Here is a 23,906-nt window from a genome sequence, read left to right as displayed (position 1 = left end):
ATCTTACCCTTTTCTATCCATCCTTTGCACATTTCTGGCATATGTACTTCCCTCTCTCCCTTCCTTCCTTCCTTCCTCTTTACCTCCCTCCCTCCTTCCCTTTATCTCTCTTCATTCTCCCTCTGTCTTTCTCCCCCTCTTTTTTCTTTCTTCTCTCTCTTCCTCTCCCTCTCTTTCTCTCTTTCTTCTCTCTCTCTCTTTTCTGGTCAGTCCCTCTTCCACCCCCCGCCACACACACACACTCACAACCACATTAGAGTCAGCTCAAGCTGTCTTACCGCTCTCTTAACAATGTAGAACACTCATACTCTAACTGAACTATATATGTGTTCATCCTTGTTTTTATACATAACTTACAGATTTGTTAATTTAACCCTTTTAAACACTTTTCTTCATGCATCAATAGGTTAAATGATGTACCCATGTACTATTTTTTTTTTAAGCTTTGAGCTTTGTACTCTTTATGTCTACAATGAACCATTTCTTTTTCGTGTGTTCTTCGAGAGAAATTATTTGAAAAACTGAATATTTTTCTTATGCTACTTACATAGTGGGCAGGAAAAAACGTTTTTCTAAGGCACTTAGAAAATGTTCGTATCTTCCTGAATTGTAAAAATGTACACAGGTCAGCTGTAATTTGTTTTTTGACCTGGTAATCTTATGATGTTTTTGTTCAGAGTAAAAATGTAGACTGTTCATTAATATATTTATAAATACTGATATTAACTGTTCTCCTCCATACTCATGTATTATACAAATTGTTCCAGAAAAGATTTAAGATGGGCATTTTATTTATGTCTTCTCTTCTGGCAGTCACAGCTTACCCATTATTTGTATTATTAATGTCCATTATCTCTCCCCAAATTACAATTTCCTTGAAGATAGGAGTTTGGAACAGCAAAAGGTTCAGCAAAGATGTCCAGTCCAAATTTAGAAGTGAAAAACATGTGTTGAAAGCAGGAGAGAACTATATTGAGAGTATTCATCATAAAGTGAGGCATGTTGAACTATACTGTCATTGCTAATAAAAAAATAAATAAATTTGTTTTAAATGTGATAGCTATTTAGTAGGAACTATTAAGTCTCAAATATTTTTGTGGTCATATTTACTTTTACAAGTAAATTTTATTAAATTCCCTTAGGATTATGTTAAAAGCTTTTAAGAATGGCCACAATCAGTGAATTACCTGTTGACTTTAAGAATCGGGCAAGTTGAGTCTCTAATTTGGGATTGTTATCAGGGGCCACATTAATGATAATAATAATAGTAGTAGTAGTAGTGGTAGTAGTAACATCTTTTGTGCATATAGAATTCTGTATTATCTCATAAGCCACACAACAACCCTGTGTTTTAGAAGAGGCGACTGAGGTAAGGGTCAGAAAAATTAAATTAAAAGCACGTGACCAGGGCTTCCCTGGTAGCGCAGTGGTTGAGAGTCCGCCTGACGATGCAGGGGACACGGGTTCGTGCCCCGGTCCGGGAGGATCCCACATGCCGCGGAGCGGCTGGGCCCGTGAGCCATGGCCGCTGAGCCTGCACTTCCGGAGCCTGTGCTCCGCAACGGGAGAGGCCACAACAGTGAGAGGCCCGCGTACCGCAAAAAAAAAAAAAAAAAAAATGACTTATAGGTTCAATTCAACTCTAATAACTTTCTAAAAGATTTTCTCATTTGTGGGCTAACAAAATGAATACTTGCAAGTTAATATGTATCAGAACATGTACTTTTTAAAAATATATATTGTTCATCAACTCTTTTCTTGTTCAATAAGAAAGTTTACTTTGGATTTTTTCCTTCATAAAATATACAGTTTTTCCAATGTAAAAAGCTAAAGTTTTGCTTTCACATCTTTTTTTACCATCAGTATCCCCAAAACAGTATACATTAAATTAGTTACCGTGCTATCGTGCTTATGTTTGACTTGTCAGGATTTCATATTTTAGTAAAAATAAAATAAAAATTTAACTTTAGTTATGAAGTAGCATCTTGGTTTTTATTTCAGGTTTTATTATCTTGTTTCTTTGGATTAATAGACTAGTATTTGGCATGATTACCCAGGTATTATTGAAGTGATGGTTTTAATTCAATGGATAGAATTGGTGACTATTAGAAGGTGAATCATACAGCCTTGCTGCAGAGGCCATTCATATCAATGGGGATCATACCTTAGAAAAGAAAACTAAAGCATATGTGTGGTCACAACCAATCCTTGTCATTATGCCATGAAAGCCTTGGGATTTGTGATCAAAGCAATGGGCTTATCCTGAACTGTGGTATAACCTCTGGTTGAACCTTTCAAATTTTTATTTTAGGAGATGATACACTACATTTTGACCATGTTACTTACCTCTAAGACCTGATGGCCTAATTAAGTGATAGTGATTAAAATTATTGTCAGCAAGTCAGAAGAAAATGTGAATTGTAAATATCTCTGTCCTCTGTCAGTGTTGTTTACTTATCATTTTCCACTGATGTTTTAAAGAATTACTGAACATGTGTTTTTTATCCAGAGCTGAATGTTCTGTTCTGATGAATATAAAACATACTTCACTTTGTAAATGTACATTAGAAGTATTAGAAAGACATAATCTTTGACTCTGTCACTAAATTTCATCTGTCAAAGGAGATAATTCTGAACTATAATATTTGGTGTTATATCAAGGCATAGTTCTTAGAAAGATGCTTTTAGGATTAAGACGGAATTCTACTTATAACTTGAATGTCACTATCATCCATAGTAAAATTCAGGCAGTGTATATACTTATTTTTCTTTTTGGTTACATGTTGGTGTACCTCAGTTGAGTTCAGTATGTTTATTTTATGTTAAGAGGGTATTCAGCTCCCATCAACTGATTTACTTATGCAGATTTCCTTCCAATGAGATTGTAATATGGTTTAAGTATATATACTCACTCCTTTACTTAATTGTCCTCATTTGATGATGTCCTTTATACTATATTAGATTCTTTGTAATCTTTCTCTTCAGTGCTAATTTATTGGAAACATTTGTCCTATTTTAAATTATCTCCTACTCCATGTATATAGTCCTCTCTAAACCAACTAAATAGTTCTTCATTGATCACTGGAAACACATGATATATGCAAGTTTCCATCTCTGATATTCTTCTTAAGATATTCCCCTTTTCAGGACTGTTCTTGTCTTTCCCCTCTGCTAATATTTATCTTTGATTTTAAGTACCATTCTTCAATCATTCATTCAACAGATTTTTACTGAATATCTAACATGTGTCACTCACTATGTCTAGGCTTTGGAGGTGTAGCAGTGAACAAGGTACTTAAAGTCCTTTATCTCCTGGAGCCATCAATTTAGAGGGAGCAATACAGTTTGATGAGTGTTATATTAGGGAAGTACAATGTATTATGTTCTTCTCCCTAAAGCTTTCTCTGACCACCCCAACTTTTAGACATCCTTTTCTCTTTTGAATTTCTAGAGTACTATTTGTGCCTACAACCAATTTCCTCCTAAAAAGTGTATCCTTTCACTGTTAGATCTGTGATCTGATCTGTAGAGGGGAAGTAGCACTCACGTCTCCATATCCCAGATCCTAACACAGTTCTTTGCAGAGTAAAAATGAAATAAATGCTTTTTGTGATTATGATATGTTACATCACTCTTCATACCTACCTAAAGCTTATATCAAATAATCAAATAATGGGAACTTTAAAAAGTTTTGTACTGCTCATACTGAATTCTCTCTACCATTTTGTCTCCTAGAAATAATTGTCAGTGAATATATTGGTAACTTTTTATCACTGAAATACAGTTGACTCTTGAACAGCATGGTTTTGAACTGCACAGGTCCACTTATGTGGATTTTTTAAAATAGTAAATACTATAGTAGTACCCTGTCCAATGTTGGTTGAATCCATGGATTTGGAACCACCCATGTGGGATACAGGGGAACTGCAGATAAGGAGTGCCAACTATAAATAACATCCAGATTTTTGACTGAGTAGAGAGTAGGCACCCTAACCCCAGTGTTGTTCACATGTCAACTGTATGTATAAATTCATAACCACCAACTCAAGTATATAAGAAATGTCCTAATTTAATTCAAATCTTCTTTATATTATGCTAGTAGGAAGTTCTTTCACAGTCATTAGATAGGTAGGACAGAGACCTCCTTTTCCCAGGGCTTGAATGAGATCCAGGCTTATGTGATACCTAGAAAATTGGCTCTCACATCTTCAGTTCATCTTGTTCACTAGTAGTATCTTCATTGTCTAGGACACATGGTCTTTTAGAAGCTGGCAGCTCTGCTGATTATCTAAGCTTGAGTTAAGAAATATTTGCTGATGCCAAAAGCCCTGGTGCCAAGGAACTGTCTTCCGTAAATGCACCATCATGAAGCCATTGTGTAGAGGTGGGCAAATTGTTCTCTATGTAAGGGTGCTTGACTGAAGGAAAGGAGAAGCAGAAATCCAACCTGTACTGCACTTACCAAACTGAGTTCTCTTGGTGCTGAATTAGCCCAGAAGGATTGCTTTTTTCTAATTCATACAGAGGCACTATATGGACAAGTAGGGACCTTGATTACCACTTACCATCCCCTAGGTTCCAGCCTAACCTCTTCATCCCCTCCCCTTGCCCTCAGGCTAAAGAAAGCTGACTACAGATTTTGAGAAACTTGGTTCCCTAATCTTGAGGAAAAACTCTTCTTTGGTTTCTGTCTTTTTAAAAATATTAACCTTTGACACTGCTTCTCCTAGACATTTTACATAATCTCCTGTTTGCTTAGACTTTCACAAAGGACAGAAAAAGAGGATGTCTTCAGGAGGTCTCTGCTCTGGACCTTGCAAATGTTCTGGAAATGCCTGACAACTCTCTTGAAATTGGAGAAGTGTATGGGGTGGGAGGTTGGGAGGTAAAAAAAATAAAGAAGCAAAACATAAAATTCCTATCTCGATAAATTTCAAGTGAAATATTAAGTTTAATTTTTAATTAATAAAGTTTAAAATCTTAATTTTGAAATATTTTTATAATGTCCACTCTACGAAATTATAAGGTATCTATCTTTAATAGGAAATTGCAAATAAAATCTGTGGTAATTATGGAAACTGATAAATTATTAGCTCCCTCCCAGCATTACAGAAATTATGCAGCTGAATGTTTAACATAGTCCAGTAAGATTTAAAATTGCTTTCTTCATATCTTTTATTACAAAATTTCTTGTTTATTTTATGTGTAATTTTGCTCCATTTAATTTTGAGTTAAATTAACTGAATTTATATTTAGAGTAAACTGTCAACATTAAAATAAAATAAATTCATAATAAATTTATGTGTTTCAATAAAGTAGGCCACGAACAAAATATATTTCTGTTAATTGAATTTATTTATTAATAAATTTATTTATTTATTTATGGCTGTGTTGGGTCTTCGTCTGCTGTCTAGGCATGGTCTCAAGAAAGAATATATTTTTTGCATATTTTTACTATGCAATATATATCTCTGATTTATAATGCAGATGACTGATCTCCCCAAACTTCGGAGAAACCTAACATCTAATATTCAGCCATTATAATTGTTTTGATTCCTAGGAGAATTATATAGAAGCATAATGAGTATAACAGGCAAAAGAAGGACAACATCCTCTAATTGTGAGAGCATTAGGGTGAGGGTACGGGTGGGCAGGTATTATTGAAATTTAAAGAATAAGTAATTAATTAAACCAAAATGCTGCTTTTGATTTTGAATACACAAGGAAGGCATGGTCCTCCATTACTATTGTAGAACAAGACTTGGCAATAGTAACATTCCTCTTTACTAGCACAAGTAAGATGGAGTGAAAATAAGACATTTTGGGAAATTTTCTCAAAGTTGGAATTTATTGAATGCATACTTCAGCAAATTGATAGTTATAAAGTGACATATTTATATACGGGTAAATAATAATTACAGCATATTTTAAAAATTCTTCCTATATGTGTAGTATATATGCATATACACATATATAAATAAAATATTATTTTCAGGAGAACCAGTTGTTTTCTTATCATGGAAGAATGAAAAGGTTTTGTTTACTTTTTTAAAACAATTGCTTAGAATATATGTTAAAAACATATTTTAAATGTTTAGCACTGTATATATTATGTAATAGAACCCATGCTTTTTTGATGATTAAGGACACAGGCTTTAGAGTTAAACAAATCTTGATCTAAGTTCCAAATTTATCATAAATCAGCTGCATAACCTTGGGCATATTACTTAACTTCTTTGAGCCTTAGTTAATTTTTTAAATGGAGATGATACCTTACCTTGTAAAGTTGTTGTGAAGATTAAGTGTGATAAATTGTTGTGAAGATTAAATGTGATGTTTATGAAGAGTTTATTTTAGTACTTGACTCATCTCATGCAGTAAGTTATTTAGCTAAAACAAATTGAATATAGTTTTTTGTTGCATAAAATATGTCTTTTGTCAATTAGACTTATATGCACCATTTTGGAGAAGAGATTCTTAAAATTGTTGTATGAACATTGCATCATTTCATTTATGGTTAAACTTAACAGGATCTTCCTTTTAAAAAAATTAATTTTGTTCCGTTTAAATGTTTTGCAAGTCAATGATCAGGTGGTTGTCAGGCATTTGGAGGACAAGCTCATTTCTACCCTGCTTAGTTAATTATTGTGATTGTAAACAAAGGATGTACGATTCAAAGTCAAGGAACATTTCACATGGATGATGGAGGTGATAATAGCTTAATTCCTGCTGAATTTTTTTTCTTTGCTCTAGTGAGTTCATACTGACCTTGTCCAAAATCTGATGACCTCCCTATTTCACTCAACCATTTGGAAAGCCGGGCCTGCCATAGCTGGCCCTGAGGGGGTATCTGAAAGACCACTGAGTCACTGACCCATGTCAAGACTGGATTTCAAGTCTGATCTATAGGACCTCTGAAATAGTTATACATGGGGCTTATTGTACACAAAAACCTGCATTTTTCTGCTTATTAAGTATCCTGTTAAAGCGTATTTTAAATGTCCTTATTAAAGTCATGTTTATATTACTTAGTTTCTCATGCAGGTCATTTCCTAGACTGATTATAAATTTTGATCATTTATAAGAGTTAGTACCTTAAAACTAAACTTGAATGTTTTGAAATGTGAGCAAAACATACTGTTACACCATGGGTAAATGCAATGAATATCTTCCTGGTTGGTGATGGACCAAAGCATTTTAATGCTTATAAAGATTTTGGTTTTTTTCTGGCAAAAATTCCATATACCTCAAACAAATCTAGTTTAAGCTGTTGTTGATATTACAGCATGTAAACTCTGTTTACATCTTGTCAAACCTCAAATTTTACTCAAATGTTGGTATATAAGAGTTTTGAGTTTGTAAGACTTGTCCTAAAGGAAAGCATGTGACCAACCAGTAAGGTGTTACTTAAATTTGATTGGATGGGATCTGTCTACCTTAATAGAACTTTGTGATAGGGCTATGATTCGAAAAGAGTAAAAACTTTCCTGTTTATTTTGTTCTTCTGCACAATAGGAAATGATCAGCCCTTTTATGAATACCTAGTCAGTATTCTACAATTTATAATATGACACTGTCTTTTATTTTTATATAGGAGTTGATCCCTGAATTTTATTATCTCCCTGAGATGTTTGTCAACTTCAATAATTATAATCTTGGAGTGATGGATGATGGGACAGTAGTGTCTGATGTTGAACTTCCTCCTTGGGCCAAAACCTCAGAAGAATTTGTTCGCATAAACAGATTGGTAAGATAGTAATCATCTACTCTGTCTGTCATGAGCCTTTTCTCAAAGTATCTTTCATGTGTTGGTATAATCATTAACCCTTGCTCTTCTGGACAAAACTGTACTTGATAGGGATAACTAAAAGTGACGTAGTAATTCATGAATCTCCATATATACTTTATAAAATCTTATTGACATGAAAGGTATAATGGTGTCTTTTATTCTTTTATGCAGAATTTAGGTTACTTTTATATGAACATGATGATTCAAGATTATAAGTGAATTTCTTGTAGAATTCTATGCTTTTTCAAATATGAGTTTCTTGTACTAGGAGAAGAACATAATTCTGTGTTCAGGTTGGAAGGCCGTTGTACATTTTGATAATAGAAACAAGATTTTCAAATTATATGCTGTATCTGTCTTTTGAAGGAAATCTTCATCTAATATTTATAATATGAAAACTTAAAAACTGAAAAGTGCAGTAATAATTGTGCTTACAAACAACTCTTCAGAATCCTCTCCTGTGGACTCTTTAATGTCCTCTGTTGTATGGGTTCTGGATTATTTTATGAAAAAATAATATGACTTTTCCTTTTTGCCTTTAACTTTCATAAATGCTTAGAATCAGGGAGCTTTATTCTCAGTTTTTTAAAGTAGTTTCTTTATCATACTTCATACTTCATATTAAAAATGAAACCTAGGGCTTCCCTGGTGGTGCAGTGGTTAGGAATCCACCTGCCAATGCAGGGTACACGGGTTCGATCCCTGGCCTGGGAAGATCCCACATGCCGCAGAGCAACTAAGCCATGCGCCACAACTACTTAGCCTGCGCTCTAGGGTCCACGAGCCACAACTACTGAGCCCAAGTGCCCCAACTACTGAAGCCCGCGCACCTAGAGCCCGTGCTCCGCAACAAGAGAAGGCGTGACAATGAGAAGCCCTCGCACCACAACGAAGAGTAGCCCCCACTCACCGCAACTAGAGAAAAGCCCACGCACAGCAACAAAGACCCAACAGCCAGAAAATAAAACAAACAAATAAATTTATTTAATAAATAAATAAAAAATGAAACCTAAATTGCATTGTGTTTTTAATTTTCACTAAAACAAGGAAAATTATTTCATTTTAGTTTTCTTGGTATGCTTACCTTTTCTACCAACAATTATATTTTAATCCTGTACAGTATTCTAGATCCTAATTGTAATCCCATTATTACTGAAAATTCATATTTTACATATACTGGAAGCAGTGCAGGGGGAGTGGAAAGAGCATAGGCTTTGAAGTTAGACCAGTTTTCCTAATCGTGGATAACTCACATTGCTGGTTATGGGACCTTGGGCAATTTAACCTTTCTGAGCCTTGATTTCCTCATTGTAATTTGAAAATTATTTGTGTAAAACTGTAATTATGTATGTAAAATACCTAGAATTTTCTCTGGTTTACAGGAGGCCTTCAGACAATAGCACCTAACATTATTCTATCACAGTCTTAAGGTACATGTTGCATTTTGGTTTACTGCATGTATTTTTCAAGATTTTTAAGTTAACTGTAATTAAAATGAGAGCCCAAGACAAAGCTTAACTCTGAAAGATGTTAAAGGAGATGTCAAACTTTTAAATGTGACAGTTGTCTATGGTCGTGTTTTTGTTTTTTGTTTTTTCTCTCCAGGGGTATGTAGATGTCAATAGACGGTCTAGTCATTCTGCAGTTTTTTGGGGTTTATTTTGGTTTTTGCTTTCAATAATTTTCTATGCTTTTAAAACACATTTATTGAGGTATAATTTACATACCATAAAATCCATCTTTTAAAAAGTGCTCAATTCAGTGAGTTTTAATAAACGTATACAGTTATGTAACCATCAGCACAATCAGCTTACCTCACTCCAAAAAGTTTCCTCGTATCTGTTTGCTCCCAGTCGTAGTCCCAGGCAACCTCTGATTCTGTCTCTTTAGTTTTGCTTTTTCTAGAAATTTTATATAGATGGAATCCTGCCGTATGTAGTCTTTTTGTACCTGACTCTCTCACTTAGCATGATGTTCTTGAGATTCCTCCATATTGTGCATATATCAGTAATTTCTTTGTGTTGCTGCACAGTATTCCATTGTATAGATATAAACACCTTTTGTTTATTTGCCAGTTTATGAACATTTTGCTTTTTTCCAGTTTTAGGCTCTTAAGGATATTTGCATATGTCTTAGGGTGGATATCTGTTTTCATTTCTCTTGGATAGATTCCTAGGAGTTTAATTGCTGAGTCATATTATAAGAATATATTTACCATTTTGCATTCCTACCAACAATATGTGAAGTTTCAATTTGCCATATCCTTGCAAAGACTTGGTATTGTCAATCCTCTTTATTTTAGCTCTTCCAGTGATTCATTGTGATTTTAATTTGTATTTCCCTAATGACTAATGATGTTGACCATCTTTTCATAGGCTTATTTCCTACTCAATATGTTCTTTGGTGAGCTATCTATTCAGATCTTTTGCCTGTTTTTTAATTGGGTTGTATGTCTTTTTATTATTTAGTTGTAAGACATCTTTATATATCCTCCATAAAAATCCTTTATCTGACATATGTTTTGCAGATATTTTTCTCCTAGTTTGTGGCTTGTCTTTTCCTTTTTAATGGTTCCTTCTGAATCACCATTTTTTTTTTTTTTTTGAGAATTATGTTTTATTCAGTGGACTTTCTAAGTACTTCAAGCCCAGGTAGTTGGAACATCAAAAGATTACTGTTAATTAGGGAAAACCAGGTATCTCAAATTAATGAATTTGGTGCTTCTCTATGTATGGGAAGTTGCAAGAATCTGGGCTCTTTGAAGTCATTCCTTTGATATACACCTTAGCTGTCTGGGGCCAGTATCCTGTTCTTTCTCTCCTGAGTCCCGGGGGGGTGGGGTGGGGGTGCACCGCTGGGGGTGGCTGCAGTGCCTGAGGGCTTACTGTGGGGCGACAGTGTATGGCAGGCTGAATCACCATTGTGAATAAATGTTTTTGCTATTAGGTAGATATAAAATAATATTTATATAATATTTGAAAGGTATAAATAATCATCCCCATTCTTGAGGAATATATTTAAAAATAAATTAAAGCCATGTTCTGATCATTTTATTATGGAAGCATTTTTTCTCTATTTATACTTTTAAGTCTCAAGGGAACCAACTCTCTATTAATCACTACCATATTTAGTATTGTTAAAAATACAAAGAAGTTTATTAATGTGTTTGCTTTAAAAGAGGTCTAAGAGGCAGAAACATTTGAGTAAGTTATATTTAGAGCTCTTCAACAATATTTTGACAGTTAAGAAAATGTAACTGTATAAAGTAACTCTCCTGATAGTACCCCCATCCCTACTCTCAGTACCCTGTCCTCAGAAGAGCCAGGTATGTTTGGAACAAGTCTCACAAGGGCACCGAGGAAAAGAAGGTGGCAACTTACCACGTTGTTTTCCAGTAAGATTTTGGTTTTGCCTGCTCATGCTCTAACCTTATGTATGACTATGAAATGTTAAACAGTAGTATTGAATAATACTAACTGCACATTTAATGTAACTTATATTGAGTTATTAAACATTTGTCCCAGTGATTCCTCTTTCTCTGAGTTTTACAGATGTCTTCATAGTTTAGATTCTGAATAAGCTTATACTCTTAACAGAACTCATAAAAACTTACTGCAAGTTAAATGCAAACATTTTCCAGTCAAATATTTACATCTCTGATAATTTTAACTCATAATTAGGAAAATACTTGATTTTACTTACATGTGCCTTTAGGAAAGAATTTAATAACTCATTCATTCATTCAAAAATATTTATTATACACCTGTGATGAACAAAGCTTTCCTATGGTGCAGTTCATATTGATTCGTTTTAAATTTTCCTGTGAACTTTCTGTAAGTGACTAAATTATTAGTATGGTATTTTATGTATGTTAGCCTGTTATCACGTAAGGGTTTTATCGCCCTCCTCTTTTTGGTTTACCTCTTCAAGTCCACAGATTTTATGCAATGATTGTAGCTCATGAAATGCATACTACTTTGATCTGTGACCTTTTTGTGGTGCTAATCGGGTTCCTGATATCATTATACCTTGCTCATTAATCATATTTCCTGCAGCCCGTCAGGCAGCCAGACAGCACAAGTCCCTGTTTTCAGCCCTCTGTTGGCAGATTTCTGCTTTTCCAGATTATTACAGACGATACTTTGGCTTCTCATAGCCAGAGCCACATCAAGCTGTGTGTTACAATTAAAGTCAGATGGTCCTCAGGTTGAGCAGGGATATAGTGTTGCAGCTGTCTCTCTTCCTGGAACAAACCAGCACCAAGAACAGATGATCTGTAGGACAGTGAATAATAACAGATTGTACAGTACTCCATTGGTAGCAGGGGATCATAGATTTAATTAACTGACATACTCATTTTAAGATACCCAGCACGTCTTTTTAAAGTATTTGGTTGCCCAAGTATTATTTCAAGGGAGTAGAATATTTTTAGGAGCATGATTTTGATGGTGGACAGTACGCTACATTTTCTTTGTGTTAGAGGACTGTAACTGCTACCTTATCTATAACTATTTTACTCCTTGAGCTTTCTGTAGGTAGTGAAAGTGTAAATAAGGATTTGTGAGTTGGCCTTAAGTGTTGAATTTATACACAGAAGATAATATCCTGTGTATTTTAGAAAGAAAACCTTCATAGGTCTGATTATTCTTTCAGGTATATAAATTAAATTTTCTTTGTTCTGAAGAGTTGGAATCAGGGTAAAACCAAAGCAGTCTTAAATACATCCAAGAGATTGGTCTGTTTTAATACTTCCTAGACCAGAAGAAAAATTATTCCGAATACTGCTTCAGAAATATAAATGAGAAACAGGCTCTCATACTTCCAAATAATGTGAAAATGTGTGAATTCAGACTGCTCATCATTATCTCATGATACAAGGTCGATGTTATGGACCTGTATTATACTGCCTCTTACAACCTTTGAGTTTTAAGTTGAATAAGAGACAAAATCATACTCTTCAGCAGTAATATTATTTGTAAAAGTTTATAAAAGTTGGTGAAGTGGAGCATTTTGTTTTTGCTGCAGGATGTGTAATTTATTCAAGTTATAATAATAATGAAAGTAATTTGATCATCTAACGGGTACTTACTGAGTTGCCTATCTATGTACCAGCACTGTTAGACTCAGTGAACCAGGCAGACAGTACCTCTACTCTTTGGAGGTTACTTCCTTTTTGATAACTTAGGCTGTTGAAATAGAAAGCTTCTCAGGGCTGAGAGGTGGCATGAATTTAGCAAAGGAAGGCTCCTATTAATGAATTGTCCTGAGGTTACCAGTTAGAGTCACCTTTGCTTTTGTGTATCTTCTGTAGCTTCTCTCTTTCCTACTGTTTCATAAAGGTGACATGGGTTGTCACTTGCTTGAGAAGATAAAGAAAAATTAAATGAGTATGTTATCTTCTTTCCAGATAATATATAGACAGATTAAAAGTGATTTTTTATATTGTTGTCTATGAGAAAAATAAAAATTTCAAATTTTATTTCACCACCAACCTAGTCTTTTCCTATCTTTTGCTAAAATTTAAATCTCTTCAGCGTAAATCTTCATAGATCTTATATATGTGCATGAACTAGGTCAGTCTTTTCTTTTTCCTTTGAATGGAAAATTTACAATTCTTAAGTGATGAGACTAAGACTCTCTTTTCCCTGATGAAAAAAAAGTGCTATATATGTACATATAGCAAGACCTGCAGCTTGAGATGGCTGAATTTGTAGTGATATAGCAACTAGATTATTGTAATTGCATATTATGTTCTAAATTACAGTGTTTAGAAACACTGTAAGGTTGAAAGGTTTGGTTGAGGTTTGAAAGGGGTTGCACTTTTTGACCTGTATTCATATCCTTGTTTCCATTTTCTGAAGAAATGGGATTCAAAACCCTGTTTCTTAAGAGAGCTGACTTTTTTTTTTTTTTTGGAATACAAATGCCAGAAGCTAACATGCTTTTTTCATACTGTTCCTTTTCCAATTGCCTTTTCATTTTACACATTGATAATGATATGGCCAAGAATGTAAATAGTCATGGTGGTATAGTTGGTGATAATTATTCTCAACTATGGGCGTATCCTTCCCTCCACCTCCCCACTCCCTGCAGTGGCTGGATCTAAAGGCCTGGGGAATGGGGGCAGATATGTATGAATAATTTTAAAAAGCTAAAATTATTATTGTTTGGTTTGCTTTTAGTTCTGTATATCATTTACCGTGAAAATTCTAGTTCTGTATGGCCACCTAAATAAGTGGGAATAAAAAGATGTACTGTGTTGGTAGATTATTAATTCTCCCCAAATTGGTTTATAAATGCAACATGAAAACCAATCCAGGTCCCAGTAGGTTTGTTTCGTTTTGTTGGAATATAAAAAACTGATTGCAAAGGGTAAAGGGCCAATTATAACCACAGCCCTTTTGAGAACAAGAACAGATTTCAGAGGGACTTGCTTTACTAAATTACTTTAAAGCTGTAGTAATTAGGGAAATTAGGAGAAAGAGACTAATCAAAGTGAACAGAGAACCCAGAAACAGACCAGGACATATAAAGAAACTTCATCTATCATAAAGTTGGTATTACAGATCTGTGGGGAAAGGAAGGACTTCTCAATTTACATGCCGAGATAAATAGTAATTGTGTTGGTTTCCTAGGGCTGCCATAACAAAGTACCACAAACTGGGTGGCTTAAACAACAGGAATATATTGTCTCACAGTCCTGGGAGGCTAGAAGTCTGAAATCAAAGTTCAGCAGGGTTGGTTTCTTCTGAAGGTTGTGGGGGAAGAATTGGTTCCAGGCCTCTTGCTGGCTTGTATTTAGCTGTGCTCTCCTTACGTCTGTTCACATCATCCTCCCTCTATGTGTGTCTATCTCTGAGTCCAAATTTTCCCTTTTTATAAGGACATCAGTTATATTGGATTAGGGACCCACTCTACTCCAGTGTGACCTCATCTTAACATAAGTAATTACATATGTAATGGCCCTATTTCCAAATAGGGTCACTTTCTGAGTTACTGGGAAATTAAGGATTTCAACATATGAATTTGGGGGAATACGATTCAACCCATAACATATATTAATATGGAAAAAAATTAAGTTGTAACCTTATTCCATCAACAAAAATTAAAATATATTAAAGCTTTAAAGTAAAAAGTGAATGAATGAATAAAACAAACCAAAAAAGGCAAAATTATAAACTTTTAGAAGATAATACAGGAGGAATTCTTTGTGATCTTGGAATAGGGAAAAGTTTTCCAAACAAGAAACAAAAAGTGAAATATGATATATTACATTAATTGACTTTTGGATGTTAAACCAACCTTGCATTCCATGAGTGTATCACCCTTGGATGATATAAATTCTTTTGATCTGTACTGTATTTTTTGTTAATATTTTGTTGAGAAATTATTATTTTTTAGGACTTTTGCATCTATATTCATGAGGAATATTGGGTTGTTTTCTTGTGATATCTTTGTATGATTTTAATATCAGGATTTATATTGGTCTCATAGAATGAAACAGAGCAAAGTGTTACCTCTTCCTCTATTTTCTGAAAGACCTTGTGAGAGATTGCTATTATTCATTCTTTAAATGTTTAATTGGATTCACCACTGAAGCTGTCAGGACATTTTATGTGTGTGTGTGTGGGGGAAGATATTAAATTACTAAAACAATTTTGTACTTGTTATAGGTTTATTCAGATTCTCGATTTTTTTCTTAAATCAGTTTCAGTAGTTTGTGTCTTTCTAGGCATTTGGCCATTTGATCTAAGGTGTCTAATTTATTTGTATAAAGTTGTTCATTGTATGCTTTATAATCATTTTAATGTCTCTAAGGTGGGTAGTGGTATTACCTCATTCATCCCTGATTTTTGGTAGTTTGTATCATTTTTTTCCCTTGGTCAGTCTTGCTAACGGTTTGTCAGTTTTGTTGATCTTTTCAAAGAACTGACTTTTCCCTTCATTGTTTTTTCTCTGTTGTGTTTCTATTTTTTTCCTTTCATTGGATTTTCACTCTAATATTCATTGTTTCTTCCCTTCTGCTTGCTTTGGATTTGGTTTGCTCTTTTACTGGATTCTTAATTTGGGAAACTAGTTTGTTATTTTTTTTTTTAATTGAAATATGGTTGATTTATAATGTGTTAATTTCTGCTGTACAGCAAAGTGTTTCAGTTATACATATATATGCATTCTTTTTTTTAATATTCTTTTCCATTATGGTTCATCATAGGATACTGAATATAGTTCTCTGTGCTATACAGTAAGGAAACAAGTTTTTTTAATTTGAGTTCTTCCTTCTTTTCTTTCTTTCTTTTTTTAAAAAATATTTATTTATTTGACTGCACCAGGTCTTAGTTGCAGCACACGGGATCTTTTTAGTTGCAGCATGCGGGCCATTTTAGTTGTGGCATGCGGCATGGAGGCTCTTTACTTGTAGCATGCGGGATCTAGTTCGCTGACCAGAGATTGAACCCTGGCCCCCTGCATTGGGAGTGTGGAGCCTTAACCACTGGACCACCAGGGAAGTCCCTCTTCCTTCTTTTCTAATATTGGCTTTTACACCTATAAATTTCCCTTTATGTACTATTTTTGCTACATCCCATAAGTTTTGATATTTTGCTTGCTTAATTTCATTTCTCACAACATTTTCTAATTTCCCTTGTGATTTTTGACTCATGGGTTTTTCAGAACTATACTGCTTAGTTTCTAAATATTTGTGAATTTTCCAAATTTCCTTCTGTTTTTTATTTCTAATTTAATCTCATTGTGATTGGAGAATATACTTTGTATGATTTCTGTTGTTTTAAGTGTACTGAGACTTGCTTTATGACCTAGTATGTGGTCTGTGTTAGAGAATTCTTCATTTGCTTTTGAGAAGAATGGGTATTCTTATGTTGTTGAGTGTTATAGGTGTCAGTTGATCAAGTTTTTATGTTTAAGTCTTCTATATCTTTGCTGATTTTGCCTGTCTATAAACTTTTGCTAGTTAGATGTTCAAGTTCCCAAACATCATTTTCTGTTCTGTTTTGGCTTCCTGTGTTTTTGAATCCTGCTGTTAGGTGCTTATATTAATATCCAATGGCTGCTATAACGAATTACCAAAAACTTCGGGGCTTAAAACAATCGCAGTTTATTCTCTCATGGTTCTAGAGGCCAGAGGTCCAAAATCAGTGTTATACTCCCTTTAGACGATCTCTGCCTCTGTTCTCACATTACCTTCTCCTCTTCTGTCTATAGTGAAATCTCTTTCCACCTTCTTCTTAAAAGGATACATGTGATTACATTCAGGGCCCTCCCTCATAATCCAGGATGATGCTTCGATCTCAAAATCCTGAATTTAATCACATTGCAAAGACCCTTTTTCCATATATAACATTTCCAGATTCTAGAGATAGGAACTCATATCTTTTTTTCAAGGTGGGGGCATTTTTCAGCACTATTTTCCTGAACTTCTTTTTCATCATAAATTGTCCCTCTTTGTTTCTAGTACTTTTTTAGTCTGATTTGCTTAATATTAGTATAGCCAATCCAGCTCTCTTGTGGTTACTATTTGCATGGTACATAGATTTCCATTCTTTTACTTTCAACCTATTTTGTCTTTGAGTCTAAAGTCTATCTTTTGTAGATAGCATATAGTTGGATCATGTTATTTATCCAGTCTGATAGTGTCTGCTATTTAATGCTATTGTTGATATGATTGGATTCATGTCTGCCATTTTGCTGATTATGTTCTTTAGTCTTGGGTCTTATTGTTTCTCTTTTCTTACTTTAAAATTTTCTTTTGGGCTTCCCTGGTGGCGCAGTGGTTGCGCGTCCACCTGCCGATGCAGGGGAACCGGGTTCGCACCCTGGTCTGGGAGGATCCCACATGCCGCGGAGCAGCTGGGCCCGTGAGCCATGGCCGCTGGGCCTGCGCGTCTGGAGCCTGTGCCCCGCAACGGGAGAGGCCACAGCAGAGGGAGGCCCGCATACCACAAAAAAAAAAAAAAAAAAAAAAAAAAAATTTCTTTTATGTTAAATAGATATTTCTAGTCTACCATTTTATTTCATTAAATTTTTTAACTATTAATTTCTTTTAGTTATTTTCTTAGTCATTACTCTAGGGACAAAATGCATCTTAATTTATCACAATCTACTTCAGATTAATATTAGCTTAATTCCAGTAAAATTTGGTGACTGTTCCAACTCAGCTTCATCCCCTTACCCATATTTTGTGCTTCTTTCATGGACAGTGCATCTATATATGTTATAAACCCACTGTACAGTGTTATAACTATTGTTTTATGCAATCTTATGTCTTCTAAAGAAGTTAAGAAAGGAGAAAAATGCCTATTAATTTTATTTACTACTCTTCCTTGAGAGAAACGTTCTGAAATGAATAGAGGAGTGCCTGAGATACTCAGCATTATGCAGGAATGAGATAATTCTCATAAAGAAAAACTTCCATACAATTGACGTTTTTACTTTCAAATTCCAATGTTTTTCACCATTTTCCTTGAAAATAAATCTTTTTGTGAAATGGATTACACATTTCCCTGCCTCTTAAACAGAGAATAGCCTTTTCTGGTATACTCATTGTTAAATATTCAGGTATTTTTCGTGATGTCCTAAAAAGTTGAGATACATAGAGCTTTTTGTTCTTTAGCTAAAATGACCCACATTTTTCTGCCTTCTTTTAGCTTTGCTGTTAGCATTTTAGAGTTCTTACTTGTGCCAGCTGTCATTTTTCTCTGTCAGGGTTTCCAATCTTCTTTTGACCTATTATGTTATTTTATGCATATGTGGCAAGGTAAAAGCTTGAGGGATGCCCTGGTGACCCCCACTATTAAAGTTAAACAAAACTATATTGTAAAGCTCATAACCTTATCCTTACCACTACCACCTCAGAAAACAAAATAAAACAAAACCCTGCAAACAGCTCTTCTCAAAACTCTCATCTTCCTTTAAACTTTTCATAAAAACCCCCTACATACCACCCTATGGCCTTTCTACAACCCATTCTCAATCTGGTTTTGTACACATGTGACTCACTGGTCATTATTCTCCTTACCCAGTGGACCTTCTATGCCTTTTTGCATATAGAATCCTGGTTTCAGGTGTAAACTGTATCTTTTACAGAGGTGTATCTTAAAAGTGTGGTGTATGGAAAACATAATCTGCATCAGAATATCCTGAGGTACAGTTAATAAATAAGGCACAATTATTTATTCATTCATCACATGCTTCTTGAGTACCTACTTTGTATTGATACTATCCTAGTGGGTTAGTGTTGGTTAAGGGAAGAGAAGATGTAAACCCCCATCCTAACCTCAAAACAGTGCGGAAAAGATGGACTTTATAATAAATGGTATGGGTTAGCTGTATGAAAAAAGATAACCTTAGTTTTATTTGTCCTACCCAAAACCAAGGACTAGATGTCTAAATGCGAAAAGGTGAAGCAAATGCTAGAGGAAAACTTTAGTGAATTTCTGTATAACCTGAGGGTGGGAAAAACTTTCCCAACTTTGACTGAAAACCCAAAGGTAACAAAAGAACTGATCACTTTGATTACATAAACACAGATAATTTTCACATAGCAAAATGCATCAGAAGCAAAGTCAAAAGACAAATGACAAACTGAATAAAAATATTTGAGAATTAAAACTTAGACAAATGCTAGGGAACCTCACTTATAGAGAACTCCTAAAAATTATAGAAAAATAAACCCAACAATATAATAGAAAAATGAGCAACAATTCACAGGAAAACAAATATCAGTGCCCCTTAAACACATGAAAAAAATATTCATCCTCACTCATAATAGGAGAAATATAAATTGTTCTGAAATTCCATCTTCATCTTTCAGATTGGCAATATTCCAAAAATTCACCAAGATGCTCTGTTGATGAGGCTGTGGGAAAAGAGGCATTCTCCTACATTGCTGATGGGAATGCAAAATGACACACTCCCAATGAAGGGAAGTTTGCCAATCCCTAGCAAAGTTACCTGTTTATCCTTTGACCCAGTTTACAGGTGTCTTTTCCAAAGTTACACTGGCCAAAGTAAGAAATGTCATATTCACAAGTGGAATCTATTTTCTTTAATAGTTTTGACTTTGAAATTATTAAATGTTTTATATAGCTTAAAAAATAAGATCAAAAAGAGGAAAATTCCAATCTCTAGAAATTGAAAAGACTTTGGAATAAGTGACCCTAATAGGATAAGTATACCCCTACTAGGATATGTATTATGGACAAAAGAACCAGAAAATATCTTAAACCTTTTTTGTTAGCCTTATATTTAGGTAATATTGGTGTATTTCTTTTGAAATTATTATAGGTATATTGTAAATCAAGCAATGAGTAATTGTGTTCATGTCATCAAGATCAAGATTTTTAATTTAAGAGGAAGAGATTCAAATGTAAAATCAGTAAAAATCAGAAAATTTTAGGAGCAGCCTGACAATGGCAGCCAGACTTAATTTTTTCACGTGCCAACTGTTGATAAATATTTCAATTACTAACTTGCACTAAACAGATGTGCAAGTGGTAACATATAAAGCAAAATTATTTGTCATGAGGAATTTAACTATCAAAGAAACCAGCATATTTCTTTTTTCTGGCCAGCAGTTTCTCTCTCAGCCAAAACTGTATGGGAATCCAAATATAAGCAAAAATCACCGTATGGTAATACTGATTTAGCATAAAAGACAGTTGGATGATCATAATTAACTGAACAATACTTGTTCAGTGCTCACATTCTTCTAGGTTCTGGGGATTCAGAGGCAACCAAAACAGACAAGGCCCCCTGCCCTCATGGAATGACATGTAAATTCCAAAGGAAATCTCAATGGCCATGTTAGCTTGATGCCTCTGTCTCCAATACAGAGATAGAGTGCCTGCCACAAAAATCATAATATTCATATTTATGTGGTTGAACAACCTCTCCTCTAGGTTTATTTAGGACACACTGCCAAATTCTTACTTTCTGTGCTTCCCTTCTATAATCTCTGTTGACCATCCCCCTTCTTTAAACAGAACACCGCTAATTAAATATGTTAATAATGCCATACTTTTATAAAAATTCACCCCAATCATCATGATTGGAATTTGGATATTCTTCCCAAGTTATTACCTAGGATATTATTTTGCAGATGGCTGATCTGATTTATTTCAGAGCAATTTTTCATAATTTAATTTCTTTAAGTTCTTAAAGTGCCTTGATGCACTGACTTTAGGGAAAAAAAAAAAAAAAAAAGGAAACCTTATGATAATGTACTGCTTGCCCAGAGCAGTTTATGTTCTCTAGAGGTTAGATGTAACGAGAAGGGGAAGGGTGGAAGGAGAGAGACTTTTTATAATAGAAAAAAAGAAGGAGGTTTAGAAAGTATACTATTTACCTTTTCGTTTTTAATGTTTGTGTAAATTATCACAGTAGTGTGCTGTCTGGTACAGCTGGAAGTTCTTTCTGCCAGGGACTAATGGTGATGGTTGCAGAAGAAAAGTGAGACTTAATGCGCTCACAATATGAGACTGGAAGTGGAATTCACAGAGGAACCGTGTTCTCCTGGTTCCCCTCACTAGCACCATTGTTGCTGGTGTTGCTCCGTGGTGTTGGGAAGGGGTGCCTCCAGTCCCTCACTGCCTTTGTTCCTGGCACTGGACCATGTCACCTGCAGCGGCAGTTGATCTGAAACTCAGCATCTCTGCTGGGATGCGGGTGGGGGTTGTTCTGCCTATGGACACTGTCATGCAACTCTGCACAGTGATACCCGATAAATGACTGCTTACTGTGGTATTTATGTCTGTGTGATTTGCCAATAACTGATGTATGTCCAAAAAAATTTTTTTCCAACTAAAAATTTTGTGTAAACCAAAAACTATCCTTAGTTATGGTAACTAGAAAATGACCTCTACCCCTAAAAAAAGAAAGAAAAAGAAGAGAAGGATTGCTTCGTGCTGTCCTAGCATTACTTATTTTTACTCTATTTTAGAATTGTTTAGAAAATAAACTTTAGGATGGATATCAAAGAACTTGAAATGCTAGGAATTAATGAATAGCTGTATGAGTACTGTGTAAATACAGAAAAGAAGGCCATTTTTCTTTCTATTAACAGATATTCCAAATAAGTGTTAGGTTACTGTCTACAAAGTAGATATTCTGATTTTTTTTTATTTTTAAGCAAAGGCAAATTTAGTTAGCATTACTGTTATAATATGAAAGAATATATTCAATTACATGCCATGACTGTGATACTTGATTTTTATTTTACATGGAAATGTATGTCTCAGATTTTCCTGAGGCATTTTAGAATTTCTTTGGCTTAAATCAGTTTTGGATGTTTCTTTTCTTCTCTCATTTATGTCCTACTAAAAATATTTTATTTCCAATCTTGTACATTAAAAAAAGTTTTTTTGATAAAATATAGAGAATAAAGCAATAATGATCAGTACTTACCTTTATCAAATCTTAACAATGGTCACATTTGCTTCGGGTTTTTTTTCTAAGTGAATATTACAAAAAGAATTGAAACCTTCAAAACCCAGTTCTCTTTCCTCCCATTCTAAAGGTAATGTCTTGAAAGTAATCATCATTCTATATGGGGCATTTATTTCTCATACACGTTTTATAATATAATTTCATACTCATTAAAAAAACAACTTTTTAAAACATTTTATTTGGGAATAATTTCAAACTTAGAAAAAGTTGCAAAAATAAAAATAGCTCACAGAATTCACTATTGATAACATTTTATACACCCTGCCTTTTTTTACATGAGCTTTCTCCCTCCCCTCCTTCCTCTCCCTTCCTTTCCCCACCCCGCTCCCCTCTGTGTGTGTGATTACAAATTAATACACATTTATGTATATATATATGCATATATATAGAATATACACACATATATGTAATAATTTTACTGTATAATTTGAGGGTAAATTACGTGCTTCATGGCCCTTTACCCCCAAATACTTCAGTATGTATCCCCGTAGAATAGGGATCTTTTCTTATGTAACCATAGTAACAGTTACCATTTCATAAATTTAAATTAATGTAACGTGTAATCTACTTTCCATGTATCAATTTTGTTAGCTAACATGATAATGTTCTTTATAGAATTTTTACCTTACTATACAAGGTCCAGTCTGGGGTAAATTATTGCTTTTAGTTGTCATTTAAGTTCTTAGAAGAAGTCACTTTTCCTATAATCCTGTTTTATTAGTTTCCTGGGGCTGCTGTGACAAAGTACTATAGACTGGGTGCCTTAAGCAATAGAAATTTATTATCTCACAGTTCTGGAAGCTAGAAGTATGAGATCAAGGTGTCAGCAGGATCATGCCCCCTCCAAGGCAGTGGGGAAGGATCTGTTCCAGGCGTCTCTCTCAGCTCTCAGTGTTTGGTGGTTCCTTGGCTTGTAGCAATAAACCTCAATCTTCATATGGCTTTCTCCCTGTGTGCATGTCCATTTCTGTGTCCAGATTTTCCTCCTTTTATAAGGAGAGTAGACATACTGAATTAGGGCTCACCCTAATGATTTCATTTTAACCTCATTACCTTTGTAAAGGCCTTCTCTCCAAATAAAGTGACATTCTACAGTACTGGGGGTTAGAACTCCTATATGTTTTAGGGGGGGACTACAACTTAACCATTATCAACCACTTAACCTGTCTTTTCCAGAACATTCTTTGAAATTGTCTTTTTAATGATATCCTCTCAATTTTATTTTCATTAGGCTATATTACAGTTATTCTGTATACCAGAAAATTGTATATAATGGATTCTGATTCATATCCCTCTTAGAAGTAAAATGGCATAAGCTGTGACCCAGATTCCTTGAAGAAATTTAATCTGCATCTCAGAAGCAGATCACTTGTATATATTTCTGGATCATCCTGAGAACATTTCATTCAGCATCATAGGAAATCATTTAAAACAACTATTTTTCTTTATGCTATTTCAAGATGCTTCTAAATTGGATACTCCCTAAATTGGAGACTCTCACAAATATTGCTTTTACCTTAGTGGTTACATATAGGCTTTTTGACTCGTAGCATGACATTACATGGTTCTTTACAATCTATCTGTGTACTTCCCCAAATTAATCTCTTGCAGAAGATAGTTTAGTCATACTGAACAACTTACACTGCTCTAAAAGTGC

General features: G+C 34.4%; 1 protein-coding gene across 8 annotated transcripts in view; it reads left to right on the top strand.

Annotated features, from left to right (window-relative positions):
• The window catches only part of LRBA (LPS responsive beige-like anchor protein), an 813,910-nt gene that overhangs the window by 651,368 nt on the left and 138,636 nt on the right, over positions 1-23,906 (top strand). For all 8 annotated transcript variants that reach the window (XM_055085920.1, XM_028491755.2, XM_055085924.1 and 5 more), the window contains one exon: positions 7,595-7,747. In XM_055085920.1, coding sequence (XP_054941895.1) covers positions 7,595-7,747 — 153 coding nt within the window. The remainder of the gene's footprint in view (positions 1-7,594; positions 7,748-23,906) is intronic.

Source organism: Physeter macrocephalus, chromosome 7 (genome assembly GCF_002837175.3).
Source record: "Physeter macrocephalus isolate SW-GA chromosome 7, ASM283717v5, whole genome shotgun sequence".
Classification (NCBI taxonomy): Eukaryota; Metazoa; Chordata; class Mammalia; order Artiodactyla; family Physeteridae; genus Physeter; species Physeter macrocephalus.
This window is presented reverse-complemented; position numbering and strand designations above follow the sequence as displayed.